The 24,259-nt window shown below is 42.9% G+C and overlaps 1 protein-coding gene across 2 annotated transcripts in view; it reads right to left on the reverse strand.

Moving 5' to 3' along the window:
* The window catches only part of LOC148442012 (tyrosinase-like), a 69,465-nt gene extending 54,057 nt beyond the window's left edge, over window positions 1–15,408 (reverse strand). The window contains exons 1-4 of one of the 2 annotated variants that reach the window (XM_088464353.1): window positions 15,321–15,408; window positions 11,987–12,093; window positions 4,328–5,147; window positions 2,815–3,026 (exon numbers count right to left, since the gene is read on the reverse strand). In XM_088464353.1, the coding sequence (XP_088320479.1) occupies window positions 2,815–3,026; window positions 4,328–5,128 (1,013 nt within the window). In that variant the 5' untranslated portion in view covers window positions 5,129–5,147; window positions 11,987–12,093; window positions 15,321–15,408. Of the gene's footprint in view, window positions 1–2,812; window positions 3,027–4,327; window positions 5,148–11,986; window positions 12,094–15,320 lie in introns of both variants that reach the window. The other variant, XM_088464354.1, reaches the window with a different exon arrangement.
* Window positions 15,409–24,259: the final 8,851 nt, after the last annotated feature.

The following is a 24,259-nucleotide window of genomic DNA, read 5'->3' on the forward strand; positions in this document are numbered from 1 at the left end:
AATGACGCATCGTGCTTGTATTCTACAGACATCTGCAATCTCCCTCAAAGTCATTTTCAAAAGTAGGCAAGTATGTATTAATGTATTTGTGATTTTGTATTCAGAGCCTGATTCCGAGATGGACGCAAATGCCATCGCACCTGCAATTTCTCACAGACCGCAATTGCGAAAATACACTAATGTCTCACTAGCCGCCCAGAGCATAGAGACACCCACTGACAGCATCTCACGATCGCCGCTCACACACAAAAGCAGTCACACTGGAAACAGTGGGCCTGATTCAGAGCCACTCGTAAGCGGCCGCTCATTCGCTCCGAGCGATGTTTGCCCAACTGCGCATGCGTACGGATCGTTATACGCATGCGCGAACCAGTCAGTGCGGCCGAAAATCGTGTGCTCGCAAAATAGCGAATGCCTGCTATTTTGAGTGACAGAATGAGGCGTATGTGGGTGGTAACAGGGGAAGGTGCTTGAAAACGGGGAGCGGAGATCCGATCACAGGCGTGCTTAAAGGTCAAAACGGGCGTTTTATGGGTGTGCATAATTAAAACAGCAGCGTCAATGACCACGTCATTTGTTTTTTTTTAACTCAGAACTGCTCGCAAAATAGCGGTTGAAAAAACCAACCACAAGAATAGCGAGCAGTTCATATCCTGTTCGATGTACTCGATAAATCTAATAAATAGCAGACATGACGTAGGATGCGAGCGGCCAGGGGCGTTTTTTTTAAAAAAACGAACGCAAGTTTTGCTCGCTCGTTCAGACATAGAGGCGTGAACAGACCGCAAACAGCGAACGGTTCATTTGAATAGCCACCCCTTGTTTTAGAACCAACGACCGCAAATAGCGAGTGGCTCTGAATGACGGCCTAAGCTGTCTACTTTCCATACTTTCCATACTTTCCATACTTTGCCACCAATTGCACCGTTTTATTGGAGCCCATGGATGACCTGTAATGTAAGCTTGGCACCTCAAGATTCTACTATATTTAAATTAGAGATGAGCGGGTTCGGATCACAAGAATAGCGAGCAGCTCATACCCTGTTTGATGTACTCGATTAATCTAATAATCTAATAAATAGCGGACATGACGTAGGATGCGAGCGGCCAGGGGGCGTAGTTTCCCAAAAAAACGACCGCAAGTTTTGTTCGCTCGTTCAGACCTAGAGGCGTGAACAGACCGCAAACAGCGAATGGTTCATTTGAATAGCCACCCCTATTTTCTTGACGAGCGAGCGCAAATAGCGTCCGGCTCTGAATCAGGCCCAGTGAACGCAGATCAGGCGACCATCAGCCTTCTGAGTATGTCTAAGCTGCCAGAGACACACAGAGGGCTTTCCTGCTGCCAGCAAGGACGCAGCGGCTAATTTATGCATGACCCAGAAAACAGTTTAAACTGTCTGATACACCTGCGTTTTTCTAACCACACCCCGTTACCACCCCCAGATGCTGACCACCTGTTACTCACTTTGCGAGTGAATCTTCTGTGTAACCATAATCACAATTCAATCACGTGCGCAATGGATAACAATCACTCTGTCTGCAGAAATATCCGACATTGCCTCCATCTCTGAATCAGGTCTTTAGTACTTTTTTTCTCTTTACAATTGATTACCTTGACTCATTTAATGTGGATTCTTATTGAGTAACAATTATGTAGTTTTTCAGGCATGTGTTCGCCCCCGCCGTTAGTGAGCTGCTTTTCTCATACAAAAAAAAGAAGGGGTCTATTTAATAAGCAGTATTAGGAGACAGAGTAAAAAGTGATAAGAAAGTCATAAGGTGCCAGCCAATCAGCTCCCAACTGTCATCTCACAGGCTGTGTTTGAAAAATGACAGGTAGGAGCTGATTGGCTGGTACCTTATCTCTTTTCATTCTGTCTCCTAACACTGCTTAGTAAATAGATCCCTGTGAGTGATAAGAGCTCACAATCTGTTATTTATTGTTAAACATGTGACTCCTGATACAGTATGTGCATATATACAGGTCTGCGTGCCCACATTTCTGTGACCATGGGGGAGATGTGTCAAGCCTTGGAGAGCGTAAAGTGGAGAATGATAAGGTACCAACCAATCAGCTTCTAACTGTCAATATACAGGCTGTTTTTAAAAAATAACAGTTAAGAGCTGATTGCTTGGTACTTTATCTCTCTCCACTTTATCTCTCTCCAAGCCCTGATACATCTCCCCCGTGGTCCTTAACAGGGGTGGCTCTAGAGGTGGGTCTGCAGCTCAGTCCAAAATTCAAATAGGGGGAGTAACACCAACTGCCACCGCAAACGCTTGCAAACATCGCCGGCCGGGACTCACTGGCAGTTGATGTGACTCCCCTATTTGAATTTTGTGCAGCAGCCCCACCTCTGGAGCCACTACTGGTCCTTAATGAAGTTTTCCTACATGAGAATACCCTTTCCATCCAGCTGTTCGCCACTTCAGTCACAAGGATTGATACATGCAATATGCGTAAGGGTCGGTATATCAGTTATATCGGTTACAGCTTGCAAACTGCATATTACTAACACTGCATTAGCCCTACTGTAAGGGGCTCTACTAAACCATTTATTGTGGAGAACAGCAATGCAGGGGAAACACTTTGGGGGGGAATTCAGTTCCATGCGTTGGCCTGCACATATCGGTACAGTAGTGTCAACATTGAAAATTTCCCCTCACACTTCTAATAGGTGTGATGAAGACCTTGAGATCCTGGGGGATGTGCCATTCTGAATCAATGTTGATGAATTAGGTTCTTCCCTTTCAGTGTTGATTCAGTTAAAGTTGCTATTGTAATAACATATAATAAATACTTTCCCACCTTCTAAGGAGTTCCGGAAGTTCTTCTGTGACCTGCTGTTGTATGGCGGATTGTCAAAGTCTTCCCATTTTAGTACGTCCTCCACGTCTTGGAAGGAGGGAAGCCTGTTGGAGGTAGGATCTGCGCCTGGCTTCCTGTGCAACTTTTCCATCTGACAATGATCACTAGCAGAGGGGCAATAGGCATCAATATAATTGTACCCGCTGCAAATAGCCTGAAGAAGAAAATATCAATTTAATAGCTTTTCCCAGTGGTACAAATAACAGGATATTCGCTGCTTCACAGATATTCTAAGAAACTGCTCCCACAGATGGATGGAAACACCAGCTGATACTAATTAGCAAGGGGGCACAAAGAACTGGGGTGTCCCAGATTGTATGTGAACAGCTCACATCCTAGTATGGACCACCTTCGGGCCAGGTCATTGAGGGCTCCACAGTTACATGGTCAAAGATCACCATGTCAGCATTCATAATGACAATACAATGTCCACACTACAATATTGATATGGTTCAACAGGTCGCCAGGCACCATGGTGACATTCTCAGAATGAAGACAGTGAGGGTTATTCGCCACTGAGAGGGTTAGGCTGTGGGGGAGTTGGGCTGCTGGGGGTGGGAGGGGAGGGTTAGGCACTAAGCCTCCCTGATGGCTGGCAACCATTAAATTCCTGGTATTCAATGGAAAAAGTACTTCCATCGTATCGGAAACATTGATGGTTGCTAATAATCGGTTTCCGATGTCCATCCTTGTTACCTGGTAATCGGTGCAAAAAGCACAGAGCCATGTTGTATGCTGGGCAATGAAAACAAACACCTCTACGTCATGGTATAAGTGGATGGATAAAGCATACAAAGTCCAAAAGAAAAAACAACAAATTGCAAGCCAATAACTCAAAGTACTATGAAGGTAGAAAACCATTTATTTACCCCCCCCCCCCCCAATAAATAATTAATTTCCTGAAAGTCAAATTATGTTTATCTGCATATTTAATAAATGTTTTGGAGTGGGTGCTCCTATTCTGCATTTGGCCCCATTGATCACATAATAAGGAACATTTGTAAATTATTTACATGGCTTTGCATTAGAACTAATGATATACATGCACTATTAGATGTCATTATTTAGTTGCCTTTGCCTTTGTAGGGCATTGTTACCTGCAGTCACCTTTAGTTTATTGGCCTACGCATGCCATGTTTAAACCAATTGCTTCATCTTCTGTGTGTCTCATGAATGCCTCTATATCAGTAGTGTTTATTATCTCTGTTGGACAAGTCTGAAAACCGCTCTGTGGATGCAGCTGATGCAATGTACAGAGCAGAGCTGACCTGTGTCCAATCCAAGGGCAATAATATTAAACATTTCTACCTGGTTGAGGTAAGAGGCCTAATGAAAACCACAAAAGGAAGATACAAATATAATGCAATGTATGTAATAAAAGTTAGAGAAGGGCAAAGGCTTTGTTTCCTGAAACTGGCAAATCCAATTTGAAAAAAATAAATAAAAAATACTCACTTTCCAAGAAGCGAAGGGAGAATACACATCTATAATCCCCTGGACATCACTTTCACCAAGAAAATCTTCACTACAGATTGAACAGTTTGTCTCTCCTCGCCAGTCGTAATAAGGGAGAGCAAAGTCTTCATCGGCTGTTAGGAGCTGAATTTGTCTCTCTATGAACAGGAGACCCAGCCGATGCCAACCAGGAAAGGCCGGACCTTGATGGGCATAGGTTTTTCTTTCATCAAAGGTTCCATTTTTCATAATTGCTTTCATGGAGTAATAATGGATCCAAGCAAAAATGTCATAGATTGTGGCATCCACAAAGCGGTACGTGTCTCGGTGGTGTCTGTCTCCAGTGGACAGGACAACAAAGTCTCTGCTTTTTGTGGCTTTGGCCAATGCCAAATAGCTGAAGAACCTTTTCCTTTCAACAAGTGAGAGTTCCCGAATCTCTTTCCGAACATTAATCTTTTGGCGATCACATTTTTCTCCAAAGTAACCATACTTGCAATCGCCGCAGTTAAAGCCGCTGTATTTTCCAGCGCACTCACATGTGCTGTTATAATAATGCTTGGGCCATGACAAGCGATCATCATCATATTGGCGAACATAACCGGGTTTGCCCAATACAGGATAGGGTACTACCCAGTCACGACACTTTCCACGTCCGGAGTACGAGCCGCAGGGGCTGCCATCTTTCCAGGATGGGCAGCAAATTTTATTCTTTATTGCTGCATGTGTGATGCAGTCCCGGGGAAACTGACTATGAACCACACCGAGACAAAGAGCCAGGAAGGCGCACTGTAACAGCATGACTGTCTGCAGCAACAAGCTGGAAAACATTAAGATATAGCATTAAAATGACTTAGATAGTATAGTTCTAGCTGTAACATCATAGCAAGTGTTTACATCAAATTTACCAGGAGGCATTCATGCTGAGGATCTGAAGAGAAGCATCTGACAAAATCAAATATACACATTATAAGGGCACTGTAATACCCCAAAATGACATACCGTAATTCAAACAGAGAGGAGCAGAATGTTGACACTAGGGGGTAAATTTACTAAAATTCGAGATAGGTCGAGTTTTTTTTTTTTTTTCATCTCGATTTGCATTGCCTAAACTCGGGCTTGTTTTTTTGGGGGTGTTTTGGAAATTTACTAAGAAGCGAGTTTAGCTGAAAGTGAGTCTTCCGATGGTGAAGCAGATCAAGATTTCTCTCCCGAGTTACAAGTGAAGATGTGATTACTGACCCGAGATTGTAGAGTTTCTTTTCTCACTGGAATTCACGCCCAAGCTAGCAACCTGCACATATCAGTGAGATATGTGCTGGCTGCTTGTGTTGTACCTGTAAAAAAAAATGGTTTATTTAAAAAAAAAATACGTGAGGTTCCCCCCCAAAAACACTAACCAGCTCCAGACTTGCCAGCCTGTCATGGTACCTAAAATTACAGGGAACAAAATGAATAGGGTTCCCCCATAAATTCGTTACCAGCACCAGGCAGGTTGGACAGGGCTGGTTTTAAATATAGGGGCAAAAAAATTGCGTAGGGGTACCCCTATATTTAAAACCAGCCCTGGACCCTTACTAGGGGGGGCAGATGACACAGCCAGGGGAGCCCTTTCTCAGGGCCCCCCATCCGTAGCATCAGTCCTGTCCGATAGTCAGCCCAGGTCAGGGATTCCTGGGGAGTTAAGTACCCCCCCAATCAAGGGATACCCCTCTCCAGGGCATCCCTGGCCTAGGTTGGTAGCCGGGGTCTATCCCCGCCACCCCTGGGTGGTCGGTTTGCAGGTTGATAGTGTCGGTGTTGTGTAAAATTAGAAAAATCACCATTGTCTTTCCAGTCGAACTACAGGTGCCAGCAAGCCCCCCCTGCATGCTGGTACTTGGAGAACCACAAGTACCAGCATGTGGGGCATTAAGGGCCTGCTGACACCTGTAGTTCACCTGTAAAGAAATGAGTAAAAAAACACTACATACACCGTGAAATGAAAGTTTTATTACACACATACATACACACGCAGACTTACCTGCTGCCAGATGTTCACGTCCCCTTGTCAATGTAAAGTATCCGAGCGAAAAATCTGAAAGAAAAAGCCAAAACTCACCCTTATGTCCCGTGACGTTCTCCGCAGATATCCAATTCCGAGGGCGGACACACTGTAACAGCATGTATCAGCAGGCTGTTACAGTCTTGCTAATGAGTCTCCCAGCCGCCAGCCAATCAGCGGCAGCTTCCATTAGTGGCCGTTCATTGGCTGGGACCCACGTGGAGGAGCCGCTCATTAGCTAAGTCCACGTGGGTCCCAGCCAATGCTAATGGAATCCGCCACTGATTGGCTGGCGGCCAGGAGACTGAACTCATTAGCAAGACTGTAACAGTATGGTGATACATGCTGTTACAGTGTGTCCACCCACAGAATTGGATATCTGCGGAGAACGTCGCCGGACATAAGGGTGAGTATTGGCTTTTTTTTTTCAGATTTTTTACTCGGATACTTTACGTTGACAAGGGGACGTGAACATCTGGCAGCAGGTAAGTCTGCGTGTGTATGTATGTGTGTAATAAATCTTTATTTTCACAGTGTGTGTAGTGTTTTTTGCTCATTTATTTACAGGTGAACTACAGGTGACAGCAGGCCCATAATGCTCCTCCGCATGCTGGTACTTGGTTCTCCATGTACCAGCATGCGGGGGAGGCTTGCTAGCATCTGTAGTTCGACTGGAAAGACAATGTTGATTTTTCAAATTTTACACAACACCGACACTATCAACCCACCACCCACTGCCCAGGGGTGGCGGGGATAGCCCCGGGCTATCAGCCTAGGGCAGGGGTGCCCTGGAGAGGGGTATCCCTTGATTGGAGGAGTACTCAACTCCCCAGGGATCCCTCGCCTGGGCTGACTAGCGGTCAGGACTGATGCTGCAGCTGGGGGGCCCTGTGAAAGGGCTCCCCTGGCTGTGGCATCTGCACCCCCTAGTAAGGGTCCAGGGCTGGTTTTAAATATAGGGGTACCCCTACGCAATTTTTTTGCCCCTATATTTAAGACCAGCCCTGTCCCTGCTGCTTGGTGTTGGTACCAAATTTACGAGGGAACCCTATTCATTTTGTTCCCCATAATTTTAGGTACCAGGACAGGCTGGCAAGTCCGGGGCTGGTTAGTGTTTTGGGGGGGACCTCATGTAATTTTTTCATCAAAATAAAAAGAAAACTATCAAGAAAAAAAAAAATTAATTATGCATGTTTCGGCAAAACTTGCTGATCAGGAGGTGAGTGTTTAAAGCGTCAATTTGGCAGCAAGTTTGCAGGCATCTCTCCCGAGATTGTAATCTCGCTTCTTGGTAAATGTGTGTGATGTATTTTTTGGTGAAAAGTACTTCCGAGTTTGGCCGATGGTGAGAAGATTCGAGTTTGCAAACTTGTCCGAGTTTTAAGAGTGAGATTAATGAACTCTCTCACAAACAAATCCGAGTTTGCTTTCAGTAAATTTGCAAGATGAAAAACATGCCTAAAACACCCGAGATTGTCATCACGACCAAACTCGATTCTTAGTAAATTTACCCCTAGATAAGGACCAATTAACGCCTCAGGTTTTCCCATTGAACTTTTTTTGATTATGTTATATGACTTAACTTGTTAAGCTGCATACACACACAACGATTTTTTTGAACGATTATCATTAAACGATATCGTTTAATGATAATCGTTTGAAAAAATCGTTCACTTTCTGAGTCAACCGATGAACGATTATCGTTCATACGCGTTCACGTTTGTAGTTTGTAGCTCAGTCAGACTTGTCAACTGAACGATTTTCAGTAAGGGAATATACAAAAATCGTTTGTAGTTCCAAAAAAATCGTTCATTACACTTTCAAAAATCTGACAGATAATCTGACAGAAAATCGTTCAGAAAATCGTTGGTAACAAAATCGTTGTGTGTGTGTGTGTGTATGCAGCTTATTCAACTTATTTAACTTACCATCTTCTCTACAGTGGTTAGAGTTTTGTAAAGTTCAGCAACATTGTTTCAACAAAGTGAAATATTATCCTTAACCTGGCTGCCATTCAGTGTCTATTATAGTGATCAGGGAAGGACATGGGGGAGACCCCAGACTTTTTCAAGGTCACAGATACATTAGAACAGCTTGTGTATATTGTTATTAAGCACCTAAAGTCAGCAAAGAAATATACTCAATTAAAGGATATGAATTGAAATCAAAAGAAAACAACATTTGTACGTCTCCTTTTTTTAAGTGAATGGTGCTGTAAATGTTAAGTGATCCAATGCAAATAGCCTTACTGTGTAGTTTAATTCTCTGCACGCTTTTGATACTATGGAGCCCATTTATCATCCTATATTTGCGGCTATAGCCCTGAAAACACCTGTTTTCGTGGGTTAACTGCAGTAGCGGATTTTACCTAGGGGCTGTGGTCTCTCCTTCATACATATGGGGATAACTTTTTTTTATTTGCAGTTAACCAGCTGCGGCTCCTGTCCTCTTACCTGTGTGTGAGGGTGGGGGCTGCCACTGCTGCTAGCCTGGGAAGCCCACGCATAACACCAGCGTCTCGGGGCTGCATTGGTTGCAACCCCAAGAAGCCCGTCAGGCAGAGCAGTGGCTTCTACTGCCACAGGAGCCTTGCAGTGTGCCACCACCATCCACTCAGCAATGTGTGCCAGCTGCCCGTCCCCCGCCTCCACGCTACGGAGACCTGATCAGAATGTAAGACACACTGTCACGTGTAAATGTATGTATACACATATTTATATATATATATATATATGTGTGTGTCTATATATATATAGGTATATATATATACACACATGCGCACACACACACACATATATATACAGTATGCATATATATATATATATATATATATAGTGTAAATGGATGTGTATGTATATATATTTATTGCATTCAGTCCAGCACTATGGATAAATTTACTGGTAATCTTGAGGGTGCCCTCCTAAGTAAGGAATAATATACAAATTCCTATACCAAGCTGAACAGCCCGCTCAGGAAACAAACAGGCGGCACTCCTCAGTAACTATAAAAAAGTGATATATCACCACAAATCACATAGGTGCTGTTGACGTTTCAAGACCCATTTGTTTTTTCATCAGAACATGTCCTGATGAAAATACGGATGGGTCTTAAAACGTCGACAGTACTTACTGAGTAGTGCCGCCTTTTTTTTCTGAGGGGCTTTTCAGCTCAGTATGGGAAGTTGTTAGGGGGCACCAGTTAAAATTTTGCCATGGGCACCAAATGGTCTAGGGCCGGCTCTGGTCAGCGGGACTACCCATGCGCAGCAGCCCCGGCGCCTCTCCAGGCACATCGCAGGGACAGGCTCCTTTTGGAGATGCTGGATGATATATCCAGGCGCCATGATCGCATATTGCAATGCGATCATGGGCGGTAATGTCATTCTCAGATCGCATTGTAATTGCGATCATTAATAAATGGGGACATGTAAGAGAGTGTATCAAACAAATTTTTTCTTTTATGTAGTTTATGATCTAGATTTGTTGGAAGGTATCTGGATAGAAGATCGACAATTAATCAGTCGGCAGTCAATAGGTCTACTGATACAAAAGGTTGACAGTACAAAAGCTCAACTTGGTTAAACGGTCAACAGGTTGAAATGGTCGACACACAAATGGTTGACACAGAAATAGTCGACACATGTTTTTCAGGGTTAGGCTGCAAGAGGGGACGGTTAGGGTTAGGCACTAGGTGTTTAGGCAAGAGTTAGGTTTAGGCACTAGGTGGAGGATTAGGGTTAGGCACCATGTGGAGGGTTAGGATTAGGCTCTAGAGGGAGGGTTAGGGTTCGGACTAAATAATAAAATATATGTGTCGACCATTTATGTTGACAATTTGTTAACCTTTTAACCCTGTCAACCTTTTGCACTGTCAACATTTTGTCGGTCGACCTTTCTTTACCTGTCAACCTTGTTGTCAATGTCGACAGGGCCGTAGCTAGGGTGGTGCGGCTGGTGCCGTCGCACAGGGCACCACAGGTCAGGGGGCGCTGTTTGAGCCTGTCAAATTTCTGTTTATTATCATTCTCACTTGTAGCTTCCTCTTATTTCATCCCCAGCATCTCCTGGCCTCCCCTATCTCTTCCATGGCCCTTCCCCATGAGGCCATTCTCCTTTTTTGGGTGTATTATGTCCCTTTGAAAAATGAATGGGGTGCCAATGCTCTTTCTGGCACAGGGCACCAAAAAGTCTAGTTACGGCTCTGAATGTCGACATATTGCATGTCGACCTTTTTGTGTCGACCTATTGACTGTCAACCTTTTTATTGTCCATCTTTTATACCACAACCGACCCTGAAATGTTGACTTCTTAAACACAGTCATCTGGTATTCTAAATACAATCCTGTTATGCTCTGAACAAAGGGCCTGATTCAGAGCTGAACGCTCTGACCAGAGCTCTCACTTTGAATCAGGGCCCTCCTACCTGTTTTAGGAGCGTCCTCATGGACGCTCGCATAGCTGTGGGTGGTAAGCTTATGCGAGCGTCCATGATGATGGTCGCGATGGTCTTGACCATCGGGCTTGCGACGGAGACCCTGCGGTAGGGTCTCGCTACCGCAAGCCCTGGAGTGATTTTGGCTCTATCAGAGCCAAAATCACTCCCACTGACATCACTAGTGATGTCAGTGGGGCCGGCTTCAGACGGTAGGCGTTCCCATGGGAACGCCTCCATCTGGCAGGCACGCCCACCAAAGGGGGCATGCTGTCAATCAACATCGACAGCAAGCCCCCTTTGGTGCGAGACCTGGAGTGATGGAGAGCCCGTCGCTTGCCGGGTCTCGCGCATGCGCACGACGGAGCTCCCTCCGTCGTGCGCATGCACAGTGGGGAAACATCGACCCGCTTGCGAGCATACTGCCGCTCACGAGCGGGTCTGAATGACCCCCAAAGTCCGAAATATTTAAAAACAGATTTCCCCCAAAAATTTTAATTTTCAAAAACTTTCTGTTTATTGCTTGATCATTTTTTTTTTATTATTTCATATTAAAAAAAAAAATGTTCCACTCATAATAATTGCACCCTTAGATTTTGCTGTCTTCAAGGTATAATGGTACGCACACACGGTACGATTAAACAGGATGATATGAACGATAACGATACCGATCATATCGTTATCATTCTTATCGCCCTGTTTTTGGGCCCTTCCAACCCCCAAACGACCGTCGATGTGCGGGCACAGATGGTCGATATCGATATTGACCATCGCCCGTGCATGCAGGCCAACCTGGTCGATATCGACCAGGTTAACCTGCTTAATATAGGGATATCGAACATCCAGCACATGCATGACGATCAGACAATGATATCTTTATCGTTGTCTGATCTGTCTGATTGTTCCGTGTGTACGGAGCTTAAGACAGTTAATATAACCAATATAAGGGTAAAAAAACTACCAAAATTGACAAAGTAACCAGTCACCCCAAAAACTTTTTTTGACATTTGACTGAAATATACAGTAGTGTAAAATGAGACATAATCTAAAATTACTAAAAGTGCAGGATTCCATTGAGAATCCGACTTGAAATTTGGCATGGACAATCTTAAAACACTATAAAAATAAAGATTTTGAACATTTCAAAACTTTAAAGTGACATGAATGTTCTGAGATAGAGTTACCTCTGCAGGGGGGATAGTTAGACAGAGCGGTGGCTGCTGCTCTTTCGGCTTTGCCAGCACCTGATGTAATGAAAACCAGGACTTGTTCCTCTATATCTAGGCAGAGGCTGTGTGACACGTGGAACAGGGGAAAAATGTTACATTTTAGAAACATATATCATCTTACGTTTGGATTTTCCTGATGTCACCTGACACTGACACCCCTATCACCCATAGAGCAAAATCCCAGGGTTTTGCTATGTGTGAATGCAAACAACCCAGGACAAAGTCTCGGGTCCATGACCCTGCTCTTTACCAGGGTCGAGCTGAGACCCGGTAATTTCCTGGCTCTTAGGGGTATATTTACAAAAGTGTGTGTTTTGAAAAGTGGAGATGTTGCCCATAGCAACTAATCAGATTCTACTTAACATTTATCCAGCCCCTTCCAAAAGATAATAGCTAGAATCTGATTGGTTGCTATGGGCAACATCTCCACTTCTAAATACCTGCATTTTATTAAATATACTTCTTAAGCTGGGTACACACTGAGAGATACATTGACCGATCAATTGATCGGCCAATGTATCTGCTGCCCCTCGGGCAGTGTGTACCCGCGATATGTCGGTGAACACGGGCTGTGCTGCACAGCCGATGGACAGATATGTATGCAGACATATCTGTCCACCGGCAGGTGTGTACGGGCGATCGGCAGACCGCCCATACACACACAGCGGCAGCTGTGAGGAGAGGGGCAGGACATGCCCCCCGTCGATCGGGATACGCCCCCGACAGCCCCTGGTTGCCAGGACCCACGGTCAGACACAGATTTTGGTTGTTCAGTCTGTACAAACAACCAGACTTGACTATGATAATCCTTCACCGCAAAGTAATTCAACACTAGAAATGTAATCTATGATATAACTATTATGTGATAAATGCAGGAAGAATGTTACATCCATATAGCTGTAAAGAAATTAAAGGGGGGTTTACTAATGCGTGGTTTGAAAGCAACGCTCATTTCCCGATACTCCACACATCTCCATCAGTTTAGTCTTCACCCTCCTAAGAGGTCTATATATTAAGCCTTAGTTAGGAGCTGATTGGCTGGTATTTTATTTCCATCCACTCTATCTCTCTTCGTCATTTTTCAAATACAGCCTGTAAAGTGACAGTTAGGAGCTGATTGGTTGGTACTTTATCTCCATCCACTTTATCTCTTTCCAACGCTTAGTACATAGATCCCTGTTTGGAGCTAGGAACCGCTGGGGATCTGCGGTGATTTGCAAAGAATCAGAACTCATTTGCTGATATTGAATTTTGCTGCGCAATTTGCACCAAACATAACACCCTGGCTCCTATTTTTTATTGTCAAACTGGCAGCAGATCGGATGCAGTGCTAGTAACTGAGCCCTAAGCTAACACTAGTAAAATCCTGTTTGTTTTTTATGGGTTAGTGCACATTTGTATTTAAATATAATGTTAGTAAATACCTCCAGTAACTGTAATTCACCATAATGGTACAGTCACCGATTGTCAGTAATGTTACTGACAGTCAGTAAAAAGTAAGTCACATATTTACCCATAAGTAAACAACTATAGAAAGCAAGAGAAGAATGAAATAGAGGTGAAATAAGGTAGTGAGATTTTCCTATTCCCCAGGTACCCCTCCTCACACACCCGTGAGTAAGTTTAGCCCGGTAGACTGTCATGGAGCCAATGTAACCGCCATACCAGATAATTCACCACTAGGCGACCAGGGATGTTTTGTCAACAATCTAATCAAGTCGAAATTTCATCAGTGTACGACTATAGGCGGTATCCAATTAGTTTCACGTATGTGATAAAGTTTTGCATGCCGGACTTTTCGCCTACATCACGTATTTTAGCTGTGGAAACTTATCGTGCGCGTATCCGCGATTCGCCCTATTCAGTTCCAAGAGACGTGAAAACAGAGACACGCAAAGTCAGAACAGGCGAAAAGTGGTGTCAGAATCGGGAAAATCAGTCTGAACCCCCCAAAAAAGATGCAGAAACATTGGGGATCAATGTAGTAGTGCCCGATTAGCTCTAATGAAACTGTTTGGGCTACTTACTGTAAGTTTGCACAATTGCACTAATTAGCGCCTTTGCACAAGTGGTGAAGAATGGCATAAAGCAGTATTTTGGGGGGAAAATAAGTAGTCCTGGTAAATTTGGGGTAACTGAAAATGGGTGCTAGCATGTTTCAATGTCTGTAAAGTGCAGTTTTAATAACTGCGAATTTCCCCCCTCATAAAAGCACCTGCAATCCCAAAAACACTTGACCCCTTCTTAGAGCACCCCCAGAACCTTATTTCACTAGTTTGCGAACTTACCCCCCCCAGTTTTTGCATTTTTGCCCCCAAATTCAAAGTACTTTTTTGGGGTGTTCGTAAAATTTTTTTAGGAATTTTTTGACGCAGTTGTCCATTGGGGGGCTGTTCCAAGGGTGCTGAGTGGTTTCCCCACCTTTGCTCCCCAAAACAAACATTTTGCACTTTTTTTCTCCACCTATTCAGAAGCTAATCTTTTTCCCTATTACATTGCATTTCCCTGTACGTGAAAAGCGGATGGAGATAAGTTTCCGACAGGTGAAAAGTCGCAATCAGCGATACTTTTTCGTGGATCTCGGCTTTTCGCTTCTAATTGAATACGGCCCTATGTCGGCATGGTAGATGTCGACAAAATATACCACGCCCCTGTACAATTTTAATGTTGAGGGGCTCATTGTCTTTGTAAACCATCCAGCTGCGCACACCCTGACCTATACTGCAATTTCACACATATAAATATAATTTAGTAATTACAATGTAGATTCAATCGGGCAGCATGACAGCACAGTGGTTAGAATTGCTGCCTCGCAGAGCTGACATTACAGGGTCAATTTTAACCAGGACCCTATCTGTGTGTAATTAGCAGGGCAGATACTGATGATGAATGATTATATTCTCTGTACAGCACAACATTGCATAATTAGTGTTGAGTAAATTAATTTAACAAAATAAAAATACAAAGTATAAATATTACACTGAACATGTCTAAGGTTCATATAAATGCCACAATATTATATACAAGTCATGAATTACTGTAATACAATATTACATTTAAGCACAAGTCTAAGGGGTCTATTTACTAAGCCTTGGATGAAGATAAAGTGAGCGGAGATAAAGTACCAACCAATCAGCTCCTAACTGTCATGTCACAGGCTGTGTTTGAAAAATGACAGTTAGGAGCTGATTGGTTGGAACCTTATCTCCGTTTATTTTATCTCCATCAAAGACTTACTAAACAGACCCCTAAGTCATAATATTATATACAGGTCTATCATTATACTCACGTTCCCTCACTGGCCTTTCCTTCATTTCTGATTTCACTTATTGTGACTGCTGCCCCTTATATATCTGTCCTCTGCATGTGGCCTCATTAATCAATGTATGGAACCGTTCCCATAACAGCTAAAACAGGAGTTTCCATTCCAATTATTTGTAGGGCGTTATGAATGACCAACCCAAAGCCACAAGATATGTCAGCAGTTTTTACGATTGTTTTTATTGAATTAATTGTTTGGAGTTTATCTAGGTCTTATTCCCTAATCTTTTGTATCACATGTATCCTGTTTTCTTCAAGTGTTTTTCCCAAATGTGACCTTATGATCACCCAAAATACTGTAAACCGTGCAAAGTTTGGTTTTTATTACAATATATTTACAAGATGTGTCCTCATACACTAATGTCTCAGTCACGCAAAACAGCCCCTCTCGGCGTGCCAGGTCCCGTGAGACTTACCTTGCACCGAGCATGTTTTTGCATCTTTTTATCTCGAATATGCGTCTTAGGGCGGTATCCAATTAGCCGCGATCTGCCAAAAACAGGGATTTTTTGCCGATTATCCCCGTTGATGTTTTTTTCCCCTATCCTATTATTTTGGTCAAAATAATAGGATATATCTCCTGAAAACACATAGGATACGCAATTAGCTGGCGGACCTATGTGTTTTCGCCATTGAGGTTGTGAAAACATTACAGTTATCGTGGATTATTTTTCGAGACACATCAGATCCCCAAAAATATCCACAATAAGTGCCGGTGTCAAGCACAACTTCAGGGATAATTGTATAGCCCTAACGCGATCAATTAGCAGCGCTGCTTCAGTGCTGCTAATTGGATACCCCCTTAGTCGCAAGGCTATGCGACAAAGCCGCTAAACGAGACTGCACTGACTAATTTCACATGTGACTCTTGTACATCTGTGTGAATGAGTCTGAATCTGTATACGCAGTGATACGATGCACCGGCCGCAGCTTTTTATTTACACCAAGATTCGCTTCATCTGCGATTGTACAGTTAAAATCGCAGCCCGGTGTCTCTGGTACAGACTGAGTGGTGTTTTTCTGTGGTACCAATAAGAAGCAAATTTAAAGAAAAAGTCGCTATGCTATACGGCTCTGTGTGGATCACTCTCATCAGGCGTCTCGCGCCGCATGGTGTATTGGAGCTAGGTGTTTGAGGGGACGCATTTGTATATCGAAATATATACTGTACAAGCAGTGCTTAAAGTGGTCCTGGAGACATGGTGGAACACACCACCCCGTCCTCTGAACCCCCAGAAGACTATAAATATATATATTTGCGCCCTCCCTCCCTTTTTTCAATAAAGATACAGAAAGGGGTGTGGACTCAAAAGAAAGGGGCGTGGTCACACAATAGTATCCCCAATTCAAATTATTCCACACAGTAGCACAATCTTATTCACATTACACCACACATAGGGCCTGATTCAGAGCCGGACGCAAGTGGCCGTTCGTTCGGCGTACGAATGAAAAAATGTAAATTCAAGCGCTCGCTCATATGTTCGCTCGCAGCTAATCTTCTGCCCCATACTCTCCCAACCCCTCTTCTAGCTAGCGAACGTTCTAAATAGCGACCGTCGGTCTCCTCTTTGGTTGCAGGGAATGCTCGCACAAGTCAAATCCGGAAGTGGGCCTGTCATTATTCGATTGCCTGCTATTTCAATCTGCAAACATACTTTAATCGATTAATAGCAATCAGTATATATTCATTAGCTTAATTGGTATTCACATCTTTGCAATCCGTTTTTTTTTCACTGTCAATAAACTTTATTATTGTTAGTGTGTGTCATTCCTTCGCAGAATACGTACGTTTGTACCAAGGGGATGGTTTTTCAAATTTATAAGTTTGTTTGTATGATACTATTGTTTGCGTTAGTTTATATGCAGATTTTTCTACTTTATTAATAATATTTAAATTAGCTTATGCATGTCACCGCATCAAGCCTATCATAACTCACATTATATTTGTGAGGGTGTAGGTCACATGACTCCTACAATAACCAATAGAACGCTTTCTGTGAATTTTCAAATTACATCAGCCAATGACATTTTTTCTGGGACCTTTATTAAAACTGTTTTTTTGTTGAAAAAATCATTGCCATCATGAGAGCGGCAGCATTTACTCGCAGAGATTTCCTGGTCCTCACAGATGTGATGGACCGGAGAATTACTTCTTATCTGGCCCCCATCACTAACCGCCGCAAGCGGGAAGCTTATGCGGAGGTGCGGCGCCGGCTGCGGAACTTGGGCTACCGCCGCAATATCGGCCAGCTCGAAAGACATTGGTCCGGTCTCCACCGCAGATCCCCACGCCTTTTGGCCAATTTGCGTCAGCAAATAAGCGAAAGTAAGTGTATTTTTTAAACATTTTAAATGTAAGCATACCTGCGTGTGCATGTTTTCTGTCTAGCCCTGTTTGTTTATTTAGGACATACCTGCGTGTGCATGTTTTCCGTCTAACCCTGTTTGTTTATTTAGGACATACCTGCGTGTGCATGTTTTCCATCTAGCCCTGTTTGTTTATTTAGGACATACCTGCGTGTGCATGTTTCCTGTCTAGCCCTGTTTGTTTATTTAGGACATACCTGCGTGTGCATGTTTTCCGTCTAGCCCTGTTTGTTTATTTAGGACATACCTGCATGTGCATGTTTTCATTTTTTTTTTTCCAAATAAAATTTTTGGGTGTGTACATTTTTAACAAAACCAAAAAAAAAAAAGCTTAACATTTTTTATCCATCATTTAGGGGCTGAGCGCAGACTACGACGTCTAATACGACAACGACGTCGGCCTCGTCCCCTATGCCCCACTCCCACCCAAACCTCCTCTCCCCAACTTTCCCCAAATTCCCCCTCCACCCCAGACCGGCCAGTCCGTGAGGCCCCTCCCTTTCCCAATATTCCCATCCCTCAAAATTCACCCTCCCCTCCACCCCCCCTCTCTTTTCATCACCCTCCCCTCCATCCACCCCTCTCTTTTCCTCCCCATCCACACTTAGTCAAATCTCCCCTCCTCCATCGGACCAGCACTGGCCCACCTCAGAGGAGGACGATGTCGGGGCTCCAGGACCAGTCATCAATATGACCGGTATGTTTCCCTTGTAAACTATGGTTGCTTTTGCATTTTTTTGTTTTTGGGTGATGTTGTCCTCTTGCCTGTGCATTTCCAATTTGTTAAGTATTTCTAATGTTTTGGATATATATCTTTGCAAAACAATGTCTAGGATGTTTTCCCCTTACACATATCACACATGTCCAAACACTCATACTTGTGTCTTTCTAGTTTACGGTACCAACAAATGTAGTGTTTTTGCGTACTTCTCCCATTTTTTGTTGTCTTTTTATGTGTAATTTTTAAAGTTTTTATTTATATTATCTTTGCGTTTGCCATTACTTTGTTTTTTTAAAAAAAATTTACTCTTTTTTTAAAGTATAGTCTGATTTTTAAGTTGTTTGGTAACATATAAATTAAGGTGTCAGTTTAGTAATCCACACATTTTTTTTAACCCACAGAGGACCAGAGGTGGATGCAAGAAATGCAGGAGGGCTTGCACTGTTTGAGGGGCCATGTTGTAGGCATGCTCGTGGTCCTGGATCACATGTTGGCGCTCCTGCGCCACTCATTTTTTTTTTTCCTCCATAAAAATGTTAAAAAAAATAAAATATATTTTGATTTATTAAAGTCTCATTCCTTGTCTGTAAATATTAGATTGTTTAACCTTACATAAGTCGACTATTGGAGCATGTTTTTTTAAGTAATGTAAATTTGATTGTAGTTAGCTAAAGTAAGTATGTAAGCTGGCACATTAAACACCTAACAATACCAATAGGTTGTAGAATTACCAGCAATTTTGTTTTTGTTTTTTTGGTGGGTAATGTAAATATTAAATCAAACCAATCAAACAACAATCAAGAACTGTTTGAAGAAGTAGCAGATCAACATGAATCCACAAATGAGGCGAAGAAGTAATTGTTCCCGAAGTTATATCCAATGTGGCCACATGAAGACAATTTTTGGGATCAGGTAGTAGGCATCGTTTTTTTCGGGTAATTTTATGGAGTAAAAGACAAAAAAAAATCACAAATTAAAATTGGCCATTAAAATCTTACATGTCTACATTGTGTCAATTAACTCAATTTTTGAAAATAATTACCTAAAATATCTGGCCACCACATCATTGCGTATAGCCCCCCCACATACTGACCTCCGACCAACCTCGGGGGGGCCATCCTCAGGCAAGGCATCCTCTGGCTGCATTGGGACACCACTCCTTATGGTGATGTTGTGAAATATCCCACACAGGACCACAATTTTCGAAACCATATCCGGCAAATACATGAGCTCGCCACCAGAGCGGTGGAGGCATCTGAATCGGCCTTTTAAAAGGCCAATACAGCGCTCCACCACCTGCCTGGTGGCTGTAAGTGCGGAATTATACTCACTTTGTGGCCCTGGTGTGGGAGCCAAATAAGGAGTGAGCAGCCAGGGCGTGCAAGGGTAACCACTGTCTCCTGTGAAAAAACAAAAACGAACATCAGGACCATTGTGTAACAAGCTTTGCAGTGGTTGCAACAGAAGGTGTCAACTTACCCAGAAGCCACGCATCACCAGCTTGTAGGTTGTCTAATTTGTGCCAAATCCCTGATTGCCGGATGACGAAGGAATCATGTGCACTCCCGGGGAATTTGGCATTCAGGGACAGGATCTGGAGGGAGGCATCACATACCACCATTACATTCAGTGAATGAAAGTGTTTGCGGTTCCTAAATATAGCCTCCAGCCTTGCTGGAGGCTGAAGTGGTATATGAGTGCCTTCCACAACCCCTATGATGTGTGGGAAGCCAGCTATTTGGTAAAAATTGGCCTTCGCCACACTAAGGGAACCCATATCCACTGGCATTGTAATAAAATGATGGAGGTGTTTAAAAATGGCCTCTATCACTGCTCTCAGGATCCTTGAAAAGGAGGATTGGGAGATTCCGGCAACTATTCCCACAGTGGTTTGAAATGATCCTGAGGCACAGAAATGTAACACCGACATTAATTGCGTAAGTGGTGGTATTGCTGTAGGACTGTCAATTTGCCGTTCAAGATCACTCTCTATTAATGATTTGGGGAGGAAGACGGTATCGTCTTAATACCTCATCATCTGGCATTCCAAAAAGGGTGACACGTGTCCTATATATCTGGGGCCTTGCACGCCTACAAGGCCTACGCCTGGGACGAAGTTGAGGTTGGTTGGGTTCCGGAACCATGGCCAATATAATACGACCAACAGCAACCTGAAATGGTAAGCCAGGTAGTTATTGTTTTAGACAAATGTGTAAAGAAAAATATACTTATCTTTTTTAAGAAATCCAAAAATGCTTACAGGCCAGGGTCTTGTCATGAGTAGAACAACCTACATTTCAAAAGTAGAAAATATTTTTAGTTTTTTTGGGTAGACTTGGATTGTAAACACATTTTTTAGGGTAAAAAAAAAGAGAAGGGAGCACACATTAGTTCGGAAAATCGCACGCTACATTTAGTGGTAAAACATGATTTTACACTGAAAAAATAAAAACACATTAGTGCGCTAAATAGTACGCTACTTTTACAGTTAAAACAAGACACATTAGTTCGCTAAATAGTACGCTACTTTTACAGTTAAAACAAGACACATTAGTTCGCTAAATAGTACGCTACTTTTACAGTTAAAACAAGACACATTAGTTCGCTAAATAGTACGCTACTTTTACAGTTAAAACAATACACATTAGTTTGCTAAATAGTACGCTACTTGTACAGTTAAAACAAGACACATTAGTTTGCTAAATAGTACGCTACTTTTACAGTTAAAACAAGACACATTAGTTCGCTAAATAGTACGCTACATTTAGTGGTAAGACATGATTGTTCCCAGAAAATAAACAACATTACTTTGCGAAACATATGCTAAGAACAACACATCTAATTTGTAAAATCATGAAAACAAAATAACTGTAAACCAAAATAAAAAAATATTACAAACATTTATAAACTATTTACTATTATTTTTTACGGTGTTTTTTTAAAATACTTACTCAAAAAATCACAAAAAAATAGCCAAACAAAAAAAAAAAGCAACGGAAAATAAAGAAAATAGAAATAAATAAAAAAAAACACCAAAATTTTCCTCCTACTCAGTCAACCGCAAATCCTCAAAAATACTCCTACACCAAACCTCCAACAAACAACATGCCACATCAACTCCAGTCACACCAAGCCATAAATAGTCTTTATTTTCCCGCTCAAATTAAGGACGGACAATAAGAGCACACAGTCAATGATGCGGACGAATAATGCTGATGCATGTATAAAAACGTCACTGAAAAGCCAAATCGGTCTGCTGTAGTGAGACCTGAAAGTCCAAAATGACTACAGAACAGCAAAGCACTGTCCAAGAGGCACCAGGTAAGTATTTCTCTTTTTTGGGCTAAAGGATACTGTTTAACAATAATTTTGGCCAAATTTTACATTTAAAATTTTAATCCCATTTTTAAAAAAAGGTGTTGAGGCTGCCATGGAAGAGGCTGCTGGGCCTAGTAGGCCAACTAAACAAAAAAAAAAAAGGCAGCCACAATTCACAAGAAAGGAGATGGAGGTTTTGGTGTAAATGTGCAATGACAACCTGCCACAGGCAGCAAGGAATATGGGTGCAAGCCAGAAATGGAAAATGTGGGATGACATAGCCAGTGGTGTCAATAGGGTGGGTGATTGTGAACGTTCAACCCGGGAGGTCAAACGCCGGTACGTAAAAACTACATTTTATTAAAAAGTGTTTACAGGTCCAAATACTGCAGGAATAATGCCAACTTTTTACCCCACAGATGGAGCGACTTCAAATATCGGTTTAAGCAAAAACTGGCTGATAGGGCTAGGCATGCAGGGGGGACAGGTGGGGGTCCCACCCATGTGTCACTGGAGCTCACAGATTTGGAGGAGCTGGCCCAGGGGTGTGTGCAGGATGAGGAGGTGTTTGGCGTGTCGAACATGGATACCAACATGCCAGACTTTGCGGCTCCTCATGTTGGCCAAGGTAAATGTTGTAATGTTAACAACTCAGAAATGTATTTGGGACAATATCTAGATTCTAATGTTACTCTTTTCTCTTTTTTCTCACAGAGACACAGGCGGATGAGTCTGCTCCAGAGGGGAGCTTTGGCCGCAGAATTTCTGCTGGCTCTGCAGGGGAGGAAGCAGTAGATCCGGCTGACTGTGGCAGACAGTCCAGGGCATTCCCCCTCGAAGGCAGAGGGTCTCCTCACTGATCTCAATATTAAAACGGATCAGCAGACCGAGATTCTGCTGAGGATGGACGCCAATCTGCTACGGGTGGCGGACGCCCTGGAGCAAAGTGCTGCGGCCAACGTGACCATTGCTAAGGCCCTGGCGGAAAATACTGGGGCCAACGTGCGAATAGCAAATGCCCTGGAGCAGCTTGTTCGCCAGCACATGTTGGAGCCGGCCTCCCTTCATGCCGGAACATCAGGACCCTCCACCTCTGGCACAACAACAGCCATCCCTCCAAATGTGCCTAGCCCTATGCCTAGTCCAGAGGCCACAACATCTGCCTCTGGCCAGGCCAGCAGAAGGACATCCTGGACCCGTTCAGGCTCCCTCCCTACCCCGGCCAAACGGGCCAAAAGGCAATGACAGCGCTGGCTAATTTTCCCACAATCCTTCTCTGTGTTTGCCCCATATTCCTTAATGCCCAAAACCTCCCTCTCCTTTCTTGTGAATATTGTATTAATTGTGTTTGTTTGTGGATTTCAAATGCCACTTATTTTGTTTGTGTGTTTTTAAAATCATTTGTTATTTGTTTTTACGTTATCAAGTATTTTTTATTTCCCCAAAATTGGTTGAGAAATAAACCAAAAAAAATAAAAAAATACTGTTGAAAATCTGCACAATTCTATTGTTAATTTATTAAAAAAATGGTTAAAAGGTAATCCCGCAAACAACATTACAAACAATACCACGGAAATCTAAACATTTTTTAGGGAAAAATAAACCAAGGGTTAAAAACAATTTATGAGTTTTAATTAACACTTAGCAAAAAACAAAAGGACGATTGTTTCCTTGGCCCCTAAAAAATTAAGAAAAACAACAAACCTGCGTACAATATTGTTGCCCAAAAAAAAAAAAAATTTGGCAAAACACGCAAATGTAAAATAAATTTGTAAGCTAATTGATTGTCTAAGCCAGAAATTACCAGCTGAGTAGTTGACCTGCATACGTTTCTTTGCTACTAAAAAAAGGCTATTTGCTAAACACCTTCCAAGCATTTTTGCAATTCAAAACTGATTGTTTTTGAGGCCTCAATTGATAAATCGGGAAACCATCGATGAGCCACAGGAAGAACGAAGAGACCATCGTCATTGCGGTAGAGAATACCAGACCACAAGCTGAGCGAGCAGTTTGAATGGAAAGTGGATCAGACAGTGACGTAACACTTGTTCCGTTCACATTGGCCGTTCGCATCAGATAATTTATGTACGCCCAAAAAACGCCTCGACACGCCTGCGTATTCCCATCTCCACCCCCGTCACCGCCCCAAAATGGACAGTTCTGTCAATCACATTTGACATGTCACTTCCTGTTCGCTATTCAACGAACGACTGAAAAAATGATCGCAATCAGCCGTACGCACATGCGCACTGTTACACCGACGCATGCGTGGTTTAACAACATCGGATGACTACAAGCGTACGACCGCTTACGAGCGGCTCTGAATGAGGGCCATAGTGCCCCTGATTCACATTACACCATATAGTAGTGTCCCTTATTCATGCTATGACACACAGTAGTGCCCCTTTTACACAATGCCCCCAGTAGTAATGCCCCCATTAGTAGTGCCCCCAGTGGTAATGACCCTATTAGTAGTGCCCCCAGTAGTAATGCCCCCATTA

This window comes from Taudactylus pleione, unplaced genomic scaffold (genome assembly GCF_031769625.1).
Source record: "Taudactylus pleione unplaced genomic scaffold, aTauple2 ptg001661l, whole genome shotgun sequence".
Lineage (NCBI taxonomy): Eukaryota > Metazoa > Chordata > Amphibia > Anura > Myobatrachidae > Taudactylus > Taudactylus pleione.